Source organism: Camelina sativa, unplaced genomic scaffold (genome assembly GCF_000633955.1).
Source record: "Camelina sativa cultivar DH55 unplaced genomic scaffold, Cs unpScaffold00633, whole genome shotgun sequence".
Taxonomy (NCBI): domain Eukaryota; kingdom Viridiplantae; phylum Streptophyta; class Magnoliopsida; order Brassicales; family Brassicaceae; genus Camelina; species Camelina sativa.
Window position 1 is genome coordinate 38,466 of NW_010921772.1, and position 12,151 is coordinate 50,616.

Genomic DNA, 12,151 nt, shown 5'->3' on the forward strand with positions numbered 1-12,151 from the left:
AATTGCAGATTCCACTCGCTGCACCACACGCAGTTCCGGACCAACTACTCCCTCTTTATGCCCTTGTATGACTACATTTACGGCACAATGGATGAAACCACAGATACATTGTACGAGAAGTCTCTAGAAAGAGGAGAAGATAAAGTGGATGTGGTGCACTTAACTCACCTGACGACGCCAGAGTCCATATACCATTTGCGCATTGGCTTGGCCTCATTTGCCTCCTACCCTTTCTCTTATAGATGGTTCATGCGCCTCTTGTGGCCTTTCACCTCCCTCTCCATGATCTTCACGCTCTTCTACGCCCGCCTCTTTGTCGCTGAGAGCAACTCCTTCAAGAAATTCAACTTGCAGTCTTGGATGATACCTAGATATAATCTACAGGTCCTCATCATCATCATCTGCAGCTTATTTGATCCTTTTTTGATTTAATTTATTAGATATATATAGAAGCAGGTTAATTTACTGATGCATATATTAATGGTGATATATATATTATATGCATGCAGTACTTATTAAAATGGAGGAAAGACGCGATCAACACCATGATTGAGAAAGCGATATTGGAGGCAGATAAAAAAGGAGTGAAGGTGCTTAGCCTGGGTCTCATGAATCAAGTAAAGAAACTATATATCTCTGACTCTTTTGGTTTTACGCTGTGTAGATGCTGTAGTATTAAAGCTGTGGTGAACTGAAACAGGGGGAGGAGCTGAACAGGAATGGAGAGGTGTATATCCACAAGCATCCAGAATTGAAAGTAAGAGTGGTGGATGGCAGTAGATTATCAGCAGCCGTTGTGATTAATAGTGTATCCAAAGCTACTAAAAACGTCGTGATGACAGGCCATCTCACTAAGGTCGCCTATACCATCGCCTCTGCTCTCTGTCAGAGAGGCGTTCAGGTCGTTTGTTTTCTTTTCCCTCCTCTGTTATGATGTCCAATAGAAAAGACAATTAATGATATATGGATATCCTTTATGCTCCTCACTCATTACATTTCCTTGTGAATATCATCCGCGCAGGTCTCCACTCTGCGTCTAGACGAGTACGAGAAACTAAGATCATGCATTCCGCAAGAATGCAGAGACTATTTGGTCTATCAAACCTCTGAAGTACTCTCATCAAACAAGGTAATATTAGCCAAAACAAAAAAGCAGAATGAGAATATTCGAGAAGCGTATATTAAAAATACAAAATACTGAAGAGCATTTCAATCTAACTAAGTAATGGATTTGGGTTAAGGTATGGCTGGTGGGAGAAGGAACAACTAGTGAAGAGCAGGAAAAAGCCACAAAAGGAACATTGTTTATACCATTCTCACAGTTCCCCCTCAAGCAGTTACGTAAAGATTGTATCTATCATACCACACCGGCCTTGATAGTTCCAAAATCTTTGGCGAATATCCACTCCTGTGAGGTAAGTACACAAACTATCCGATCCAACTAATTTCTTATAGATATAAGAGCCCTAATTAGAAGAAAAAAACATCTGCAGAACTGGTTACCAAGAAAGGCGATGAGTGCAACTAGAGTGGCCGGCATATTGCACGCCTTAGAAGGATGGGAAGTGCATGAGTGTGGCACATCCCTTCTTCCCTCCGATTTGGACCAGGTATGGGAAGCCTGTCTCAGCCACGGCTTCCAGCCTCTCCTCCTACCACATCATTAAAACTCCAACCAGACAATGAAACATTATAGGAAAATGAGAGCGACACACGTTGTGTGCTTTTATTTCCTTATGATCCAGCTCTTCCACAGTCCATGAACTATGGAACATATATAATTTGCACACATCTTATATATGATTTACGTATTTGTATGCATATCAAGCTTTTGGTGATTATATGATATTGATGTACAATTAAGCTTGGTTATTATGGTATTAATAAGAGTACTATTTCCTTTTTTTCTTTTGTCAAGAAGAATAGTTCTTTGTTTTTCAATTTCTTGTTTGTATTTTCCGTTATTTGTTCCATTTAAAATCATTTGAGTCTTAATAAAAGCTCCAAATTCGGCCCTTATATTCCAGCTCATCCATATAAATCTTATTATCACTTCTACAACAACGGACAACCTGAATTGGTCTAAAACACACCACATGGATAAGAATTCCGGGGGAGAAGAAATAATAGTTTTTGATATACGAACTATGAAACATATTAAATTTGCACACATTTTAGTAAACCTCATGTAATATAATAAACAGTTATCCAAAAAAAAAAAAAAATGTAAACCATTATAGAATAAGTTTTTCTTATGTCATAATTCCTAAACTCCTCCTTTGGCTGCAAGCTCCTTCAAATGATAATAGATTGATACCACTCTGAAGCTTTTAGTAGCTCTGAAGCTTCAAATGATAATGATAATAGATTGTATACCATTTGACATGAGCGTAATGCGCAAATCTACACCAACACCCTTACTCCGGTTGAAGGTCTGTTCAGTGCCGTGCTTAAGGTGTTGTGGAAAGGGCACGGCACAATAGGCTTATATATATCTAAGTTGATAACATAAATATGTTTGTAAAGTGGTGTTTTGTTTGAGAAATCCATCACATTATGTCATTACAATAAAATCAATATTTTTTATGTATAAGAAAATTTTTGCACATAAAATAATTATTACGTTTTACAGTTATAACTATAGTATAAAAATATTAATGGAAGACAATTAATAAATAAAAAGATAATTAAGAATAAAAGAATTATGTTTTGGAATTGTAGCTAAAAATATTTTTAGGAGAAAAAGATAGAAAAGTTTGGTTTATACTGTTTTTTTTTTAAAATCTTAAGATCATTGTTGTCTTTGAAATAAATAAAAAATATTTCAATCTCTTTAATAACAAAATCCACAATTTTTTTTCCGCCCTAAGCCACAAATAGCTTGAGCACGGCAACTGGGTCTGTTCCACCATCTTGACAAAAGGATTCGAAACATTTGCCTAGCTAGGAATAATAAACCGAAGCTCCAAGGTCTCTTCAGATATGGTTTCGAAGCTATCCCACCTAGTTTTTTTTTTTTTTTTTTTTTTTTTTTTTTTTTTTTTTTTTTTTTTTTTTTNGTTCATCCTAGAGCTCGTTGTAGCTAAAACACCTTGTAACCTAAATTATGTGATCGTTTTATCTTATAAAATCAGAAATTTTATTGGAAAAAAATTTCTAGACGAAACATAACATTTTGGATAGGATAATATCAATAACCGATAAATCAATACTTTATCATCACTTCTAGGCGAAGCATTCCATGTCTTTATAAAATAATTTAGTGGTCAATAATGTAAGTTTGAGAGTAGAGTAATCAAGAGATTATGGAAGAGAGTGAAATCGTGTAAAGAGTGAGGAGAGTGAACGATTGAGAGAGAGAGTGTTGGAGAAAGAGAATAAACTCTTTTCTTGCTTGAATTAGAACATACTTACAAACCATATATAGAGCTATACAAAGAGGATATTCTTTCCTAGGGTTCTATGTGCACATTAATGAGAGATAGCGACATCTCCTTATTCCTACATGTGACTAAACCTTTGACTTCCCACTTGCAAGTTGCCTAACGGCTATAATAGAAGGATCTCGATGAAGGGAGATCGTTGGGAGCTCTCCTTAGTGGATTGGGCTTATGAGATACGAGATGGCTTGGTCAGCCCATAGGTTGTCGATCGTACGGACGTCCGTACGGTTGTACGGACGGTGGTGGCCAAGGTGGTGTGCCAAACTCATACTCCCCCTCAAGCTTGACTTAGATGATCAGGCAAGCTTGACAGTCGAGGCACCCACCTCATTAAAAAAACCTTAGTATAGAAAACCTCATGGGAAAAACTATACATAAGGGAAAAAGAGTGTAGGTGCCTTGTGAAAGACTCATGGCCGAGTGAGGTCTATAAGGCCGAGCTTCGAGTGAATATATTCGCACACTTGGGGACTTGCAGCTTTGGTGAGGATGTCAGCGAGTTGTTCCTTGCTCTCGGTGTGACATGGTAGGACAACTCCAAGCTTGATTTGCTCTCGCACCTTATGACAGTCCACCTCAATATGTTTGGTCCTCTCATGAAACACTGAATTGGTTGCTATGTGAATGGCAGCTTCATTGTCACAATGCATGGTGATAGGACTTGTGATTTCCACTCCTAAATCCTTGAGGAGTGCTTTGAGCCACATTAGTTCAGTTGTGAGTTTGCGCATGGCCCTATACTCGGATTCGGCACTTGAAAGCGATACGACCTTTTGTTTCTTGCTCTTCCATGTGATCAGGTTGCCTCCAAGGAATGTGCAATAGCCAGTTGTGGAGCGACGGTCTCCACGGTCTCCAGCATAGTCAGCGTCGCAATATCCTACCAACTCGGTGTTCTTGTTGCGGCCCATCCAAATGCCTTGTCCCGGTGAGCCCTTGATGTATTTAAGGATTCGGTCGACCATGTTCCAATGATGGACAGTTGGATTGTTCATGTGCTGGCTCACCTGGTTCACAGCAAAGCAAATATCAGGCCGTGTTATAGTTAAATAGATTAACTTACCTACTAGGCGCCGGTAGCGACCAACGTCCTTGTATGGTGCCTGCTCAAGCTCCCCCTGTCCTCCGGCCTTGTAGTTCTCTTCAAGAGGTGATGCCACTGCCTTTGAACCTAATTTTCCTGTCTCATTTAACAAGTCAAGAGCATATTTTCTTTGTGATAGAAATAAACCTTCCTTTGATCTACATATTTCTATCCCAAGAAAATATTTCAACTCTCCAAGGTCCTTAATATCAAAGACTGATTTCAAGAAGGTTTTAGTGTTTTGAATACCTACCGAGTCACTCCCAGTGATGATGATATCATCAACATACACTAGGATGACTACTATACCTTTGGTGCTTGGTGAGGTAAATAGTGTGTGATCAGCCTCGGATTTGCGAAAGCCTTTGTCAAGGAGGATTGTGCTCAGCTTGTGGTACCACGCCCTTGGCGACTGCTTTAGTCCATAGATGGCTTTGTTGAGCTTGAGAACCTTCCCCGGACCAATGGTGTCTTCTAGGCCCGGTGGTGGCCGCATATACACTTCATCTTCGAGCTCGCCTTGTAGGAAGGCGTTCTTCACATCCATTTGCCATAGCTCCCAATCAAGATTTGTGGCAAGAGAGAGAACCACTCGAACAGTGTGAAGTTTGGCCACCGGAGCAAACGTATCAAGATAGTCCTCCCCATACGTTTGCGTGAATCCCCGGGCTACAAGGCGTGCCTTATACCGTTCTATCTCCCCATTGCTCTTATATTTGATTGTGAAGATATACCGAGATGTGACAGCCTTCTTGCCCTTGGGTAAGTCAGCCTCGTCCCATGTGTGATTTTGCACCATGGCCGTATTCTCGGCGTCCACCGCATCTCTCCATACCTTGTGCTGCTTAGCCTCATCATAGGTCTTGGGGATCCAATGCTCATCAATATGGCCAAGAAACACTTGATGCTCTATCGGAAAATGAGCTAAGGTGCACACGGCCTGAATCGGATGAGCAACGGCCATGTTGTTGTAGTACACACGGGTGTTCTTCCAATGACTAGGAGGATACTTGATACGTTGGCTGCGCCTAAGAGGAACTACAGCCCCAGCTTCGGAGTTGGCCCGTCCCGGAGTTATGATTTCCTCAAGCTGTTCGGCCGACTCCTCGGTTGTTTCGGCCGTGATGTCCGCGGGTGACTCCTCAGGCTGCTCAGTATGGTCATCGGCATGTATATCAGGATCAGGCTCAGTGAATGGCTCAGATTGTTCTGGTGATGTTGGTCTGGCTGACTCGGTAGAGATCCTATCATTTTCAAGACCTAGCCGCTCAAGAATTACTCGGAGGTTGCGCGTCCGATCAGATGGAGAGTCGGAGAGATTACGGAGCTCATCCCAATTCTTCTCGTCATAAAAGCCGTGTGTCTCCATGAACTTGACATCACGAGATACTAGAATTCTCCTTGTTGTAGGTTCATAGCACTTATACCCCTTTTGTGTAGTAGAATAGCCAAGAAACATAGCCTTTGTACTCTTTGCATCAAGCTTGTCTCTTAGCTCACCTGGTCGCAAAACATAGCACACACAACCAAACACTCGTAAGTGATCAAATGTAGGTTTGTCATTAGTTAATACCTCAAATGGAGACACATCCTTTAGAATTTTTGTTGGTGTGCGGTTAATAAGATAACAAGCGGCTAGCACAGCATCTCCCCAAAACCTCTTTGGAACCCTTGTGTGAAACATCATAGACCTTGCTACCTCCATCAGATGCCTATTCTTCCTCTCAGCCACTCCATTTTGTTGTGGTGTGTAAGGACAACTAGTTTGGTGAAGAATTCCATGTTTGGCTAGATATTGCTTAAAGGCATGGCTTGTGTACTCTCCACCATTATCTGATCTCAAAATTTTAATCTTGGCATGAAAGTGGTTAGTGACATAATTTTGAAAATTAGTAAAGGCCTCAAGAACTCTATCCTTAGAGGGAAGCAAAGTTATCCAAGTATATTTTGATTTTTCATCAATAAAAGTCACAAAATATTTTTGATTATCTCTAGATAAGCAAGGAGATGTCCAAACATCAGAATGAATTAAATCAAAACATTTTTCATAAATAGTAATAGATTTAGGAAAAACAGCCTTGCAATGTTTACCAAGAATACAAGCCTCACACTCATCATTTTGAAAAGAAACATTAGGAAATATTAAAGATAAAGCTCTTGTGTGAGGGTGTCCTAGCCTAGCATGTAAAATAGAATCACTAGGTTTCATAATAACCGAATTAAAACAAGATACATTAGAAGATAAGTTCAAGTCCTCAAGCACATAGAGGTCATCCTTGGATCCTCCTTGACCAAGAACCTTACTTGTCTCAATATCCTGAAAATGAACATTGTTAGGACCAAATATAGCATAACAATTTAAATCAGTAGTGGCTCTCTTAACTGATAGCAAGTTAGAAGTAAAGTTTGGCATATAAAATGCCTTAGTCTCCTTATCAAATAGTTTCAAGTTTCCAATGCCTTTAACTGGTACTTTCTCACCATTTGCTATTATCACATTACCATTAGCAGGTTTAATATCACTAATTAGCCTAGAATCACTAATCATGTGATGGGATGCACCAGAATCAACTATGAGGGGTTTAATTTTGTTTGAGGCAAGAAACGCCTTACCGGTGGCCTCTTTGATGGCTTTGATGAGCGCATCAAGGTCGGACCGCCTTACCAGCTCGGACGATGCTGCAGCAAGAGCAGTTCCACTGGTCACTTGTTGAGGTTGCTCAGAGATTGATGACTCCCCCATGGCTACTGCTTGATGAGCTCTCGGTGGTCCTCCGCGGTTTGGTCGTCCACCTCGGATGGTACCCGGCGGTGGTGCTAGATGAGGGTGTAGAATCCAGCAGCGGCTCTTGAAGTGACCAAGCTTCTTACAATGCTCACAAAATGGCGGGTTGTTCTTGTCCTCCGGCTTGTAGTAGCCCTTGTTTGCTGATGCCGTCTCAGCTTTGTTAGCGGTCACAAGTTCTCCCTTGCCGCCAAACAATCCCATGGAGCCATGCTCCTTTTGAATTTGGTTACAGACATCATCAAGGCTAGGGAGCTTGTCCGACCGTAGAATATGCTTGATAAGGTCATTGTAGGAGGGGTTCAAGGTCAAGAGAAGGCCGAACACCTTATCTTGTTCACGCCTCTCATTCAGAATGGCCGGATCTATAGTCGCCGGCCGGAGCATCTCTAGTTCAGCCCAAAGGGACCTAAACTTCCCAAAGTGCTTGGTGAACTCCATGTCTTCTTGGTTGAGGTTGTTGATGGCCCTCTTAATCTCAAAAATTCGGTTTACATTTGTAACATTCCCAAAAACATTCTTGAGAGTGTCCCACAAGTCTTTTGCTGTCTCGCAATAAGAGTAAGCTTCAAGTATAGGTGCATCTAGGGAGTTTTGAATGATAGCTAGGACTCCCTGATCTTCTTGAAACCACTTGTTCTTCTCATCGACAAGATCCTTGCCGTCTTTGGTGGTCTCGCCACTAGGAGCTTCGCTCGTCTCAACATGGGACCAAAGTCCTCGGCCGCATAGGGCTGTCTTTGTGGTTCTAGCCCACAGTAAGTAATTCTCTCCCTTGAGAGTAACTGGAACAATGAGAGTTTTGGTAGTTTCCATGGAAAAAGATGAAGAGACCGTTGGTTAAAGCTATTGTCCAACGGTTAAAGAAAGAAGATTCAAGAACAAGAAATTTCAAGAACAAGAAAGAGAATGCGGAAGGGAGTGATGGAGATTTGAGGCAAGAACAGAATCAAATCTGCTCTGATACCATGTAAGTTTGAGAGTAGAGTAATCAAGAGATTATGGAAGAGAGTGAAATCGTGTAAAGAGTGAGGAGAGTGAACGATTGAGAGAGAGAGTGTTGGAGAAAGAGAATAAACTCTTTTCTTGCTTGAATTAGAACATACTTACAAACCATATATAGAGCTATACAAAGAGGATATTCTTTCCTAGGGTTCTATGTGCACATTAATGAGAGATAGCGACATCTCCTTATTCCTACATGTGACTAAACCTTTGACTTCCCACTTGCAAGTTGCCTAACGGCTATAATAGAAGGATCTCGATGAAGGGAGATCGTTGGGAGCTCTCCTTAGTGGATTGGGCTTATGAGATACGAGATGGCTTGGTCAGCCCATAGGTTGTCGAGCGTACGGACGTCCGTACGGTTGTACGGACGGTGGTGGCCAAGGTGGTGTGCCAAACTCATAAATAACTGCTTGAAAGTATTGATTGGTAACCGATATTTTTAAGATGGAACTTATATCACAAATAGCAATTTAGAAAACCAGAATATGATCGATTGGCAAAAAAAAGAAAAAAACTGCAATATATAATGTTTTTAAAGTTTTTAAACTGATATCCCCTATATAATAAAATGGAAGTACACAATATTGTTTGGTAGACTATATAATTTTAATAAATTGATTACAAATATGTTATAGATTAAGTTTATATTATTTGTATAGTCTGGATTTATTGTTTCCAAAAATCTTAAATAGAATATTCTAAAGAATCATAGAATCATTTGATATCATCTAATTTACAATATTAATTTACTTTATTAAATTATTCATCAAATAAAATCTTTTGATATCTAACTTAACATATTAATTTGTTAATTATCATTATACTTCACTTCTCATTTTTATATATCAGTCAATTTTGTGAAACAAATAAATGATCATATTATTTATTATAATTAAAAATATTTTTATTTCCGGATATACCATAAGTTGAATTTTTAAAAACAAATATAAATGATTCAATCTATAAAATATTCAAGTTTTATTAATACTATTCGTTAAAAATAATATCTATTGAATTAAAAATTTTACTGAGTAACGGTCAAAATTTGAATATTTAAATTCAACTTCATACTTTTTTGTTGAATTTTATAATTTTATATAATATAATAAACTTTAAATAATTTATTTTGAAATATTTTTAAAATATTGAAACTTGATATTAAAGTTAGAAACTATAAACACTCTAAATTGGTTTGTTATAGCAATGTCAATAATATGTCACTATAATATGAAAGAATTCCAAAAACTAAGTATATTAAAACAAAAAATATAAGAATATATTAAATTACTCATAATATAATAACTCGCTTTTTAAAAACAAAATTCACAAAATTATGTCTTATAATGACATTTAAGTCATGAGGTAGAATATACATTGTTGAAATAACTTCACGTACATAAACTAATACAACATATTAAAATTTTATTTTAAAATAGAAAATATACAAAATTTTGTATAAAATAAAATTTAACCAGTGTTATAGCACGAATACTTATCTAGAATCATTAACAATATAAAACTTACAAAATAAATGTCTTTTTAAGTCATTATATTTAACATATGATTTTATTGCATAATATTTTATCCAATTTTTTTTTTTAAAACAATCACATAAATTATATTTTATATAAAAATTACAATATAAATAAAATGAATTTCGACCCGTGCTCTAGCAGGGTTTTAATCTAGTTTGTATTATTATTTTATTTTTCAAATTAGAATAAGCTTTTCTTATGTCATAATTCCTAAACGAAACATAGCATTTGGATAGTTTAATGGTAGGACAATATCAATAGGTTATTTAGCTTCATTTAATAAACACATCATATGTTAGAGCTTTAATTTAGAACGCTCCATAATTTTAGAGCTTTTGATATATGTATTTTCATAAGCTTTCATTTAGGTTGCCGTTATAATATGATCACAAAATTAAACGCATAGTTTACAAAAGGCTTAGGATCCGTAACCCGAAATTAATCCGGATCCAGATCCGGGTCCATGTTCTCTCTCACGCTCCTCTTTGGGTAATATAATATAGACGTTATGAAGCTTAGATTCAACGGCTCTTATTCATTTCAAATTCTCCCCAATTACACACTCTCTTTCTCTCTCTCGCTCTCTCGCTCTCTCGCTCTCTCTTTGATTCAGAATTTAGGGTTCTCTCTTTCTTTGGGTTCTTTAGCGCAGATCCGCCATGGAAGGAGGTATTATGTTCTGTTTGTGTAGTCTAATTGTGATTTGTGATTACAGATTCATGATTGATTGTGATTTTTGTTTGATTCCTTTTCTTTGATGGTTTTGCTGATCATCTACGGTTTATGCCAGATCAATATCAAGAAATTAGCAACGGTGGTGCTTTGTATCTGTATATTACAGATNGTGTAGTCTAATTGTGATTTGTGATTACAGATTCATGATTGATTGTGATTTTTGTTTGATTCCTTTTCTTTGATGGTTTTGCTGATCATCTACGGTTTATGCCAGATCAATATCAAGAAATTAGCAACGGTGGTGCTTTGTATCTGTATATTACAGATCCGCAGAGGTATATATTAATATATAGGATTCGGGATTCTGCTTATTATGAGTTTTCTTTTTGTCAAGTTTGATTTGTCAAGTTTGATTCTTTTTAGGTTCTAATTGGGAGTCTCTGTTTTGTTTGCAGAGTGGTGAAAGAAATTGATAGCTTGGTGAAAAAAGGTCACGGGGTCAAGATTTGAAATCTCATTTAAGTATTGAAGCAGGTGAAAGCCATAAAAGTGATTCACAAGAGGTACACCTACCTACTTATGTTCTATATCGCTTTTCCATATTCTTGATTTTTGAAGTCGTTGGTGTATTTAATGGTTTAAAAATTCTATTTGTGTTCTGCTCTCATAGGAAGGTCCATTTGGTAAATCTTCCAGGATTGCTGAATCTCAGCGTCGAGCATCCATTGAATCTGGATTGTACGTTGTCAAGCTTTGACAGTGGGTCTGAATTGGATACACTGGGAGAGATTGGAAGCAGAGGTGATCATATTCAGCAGAACCACTCAACTATGCATCATCATTCGGTTTCAAATATATATGAAGAGCCTCATATATCAGAATCCGAGTGGTCAGGAAGCTCTGATCAGGGGATCAGTACTGATGACTCCATGAATAGTTCAAATGATACAATCCCGAGAGATATCTCAAGGACTTCCTCGAATGAAGATGTAGATAGAGTTTAGGGTAAAAGATTTAGAAATATAGGGTTTAAGGATACAAAACCCCCCCTATATCCTCAGGGAGTTGCTGTTTTTGGACCTTAAATCCTGCATCCTCAGGGAGTTGGATTTGGAAGACCATCTGTAATTTCAGACCTCTGGCAAGGCCTTTTGTTATATGCGAGATTCGTTCTGGTACATCTTGTAGCTTCTGGAATGATAATTGGACGGGCTTGGGTTCTCTTTTGGAGTTAACAGAGGGCACAGGTCCTAGCAGAACAGGTCTGACTAGGGGGGCGGTAGTCGCTGATGCATTAAGAGATGGCCATTGGTGGATTTCTAACTCTCGTAGTAGGAACCCTACCATCCGGCTTTTAAAAGATTGTCTACCTTCCCCCTCGGTTGTAAATGTTCAACATGATGCAGAAGATGACTATTATCTATGGAAGATTGGGGTTAGTCAGCCTTCTACTGTTTTTTCGACCTCAAGAACATGGGATCATCTCAATCCTTTGGGCAATTGCATGGACTGGTTCAAGTCGGTTTAGGGTTTAGGGTTTAGGGTTTAGGGTTTAGGGTTTTAGGGGTTAGGGTTTTAGGGGTTTAGGGTTTAGGGTTTAGGGTTTAGGGTTTAGGGTTTA

At 38.3% G+C, this 12,151-nt stretch overlaps 1 protein-coding gene and 1 long non-coding RNA gene across 2 annotated transcripts in view; both read left to right on the forward strand.

Annotated features, from left to right (window-relative positions):
• The window catches only part of LOC104773743 (protein ECERIFERUM 1-like), a 4,875-nt gene extending 2,856 nt beyond the window's left edge, over positions 1-2,019 (forward strand). The window contains exons 6-11 of the mRNA XM_019242739.1: positions 246-384; positions 510-617; positions 701-901; positions 1,022-1,129; positions 1,242-1,415; positions 1,494-2,019. Of these exons, the coding sequence (XP_019098284.1) occupies positions 246-384; positions 510-617; positions 701-901; positions 1,022-1,129; positions 1,242-1,415; positions 1,494-1,667 (904 nt within the window). The 3' untranslated portion in view covers positions 1,668-2,019. The remainder of the gene's footprint in view (positions 1-245; positions 385-509; positions 618-700; positions 902-1,021; positions 1,130-1,241; positions 1,416-1,493) is intronic.
• Positions 2,020-10,802: 8,783 nt separating this feature from the next.
• On the forward strand, positions 10,803-12,005 carry LOC104773745. The gene is made up of 3 exons (XR_765161.2): positions 10,803-10,865; positions 10,986-11,093; positions 11,201-12,005. It is a non-coding gene; the product is annotated as an uncharacterized LOC104773745 (long non-coding RNA).
• The last annotated feature ends 146 nt before the right edge of the window (positions 12,006-12,151 follow it).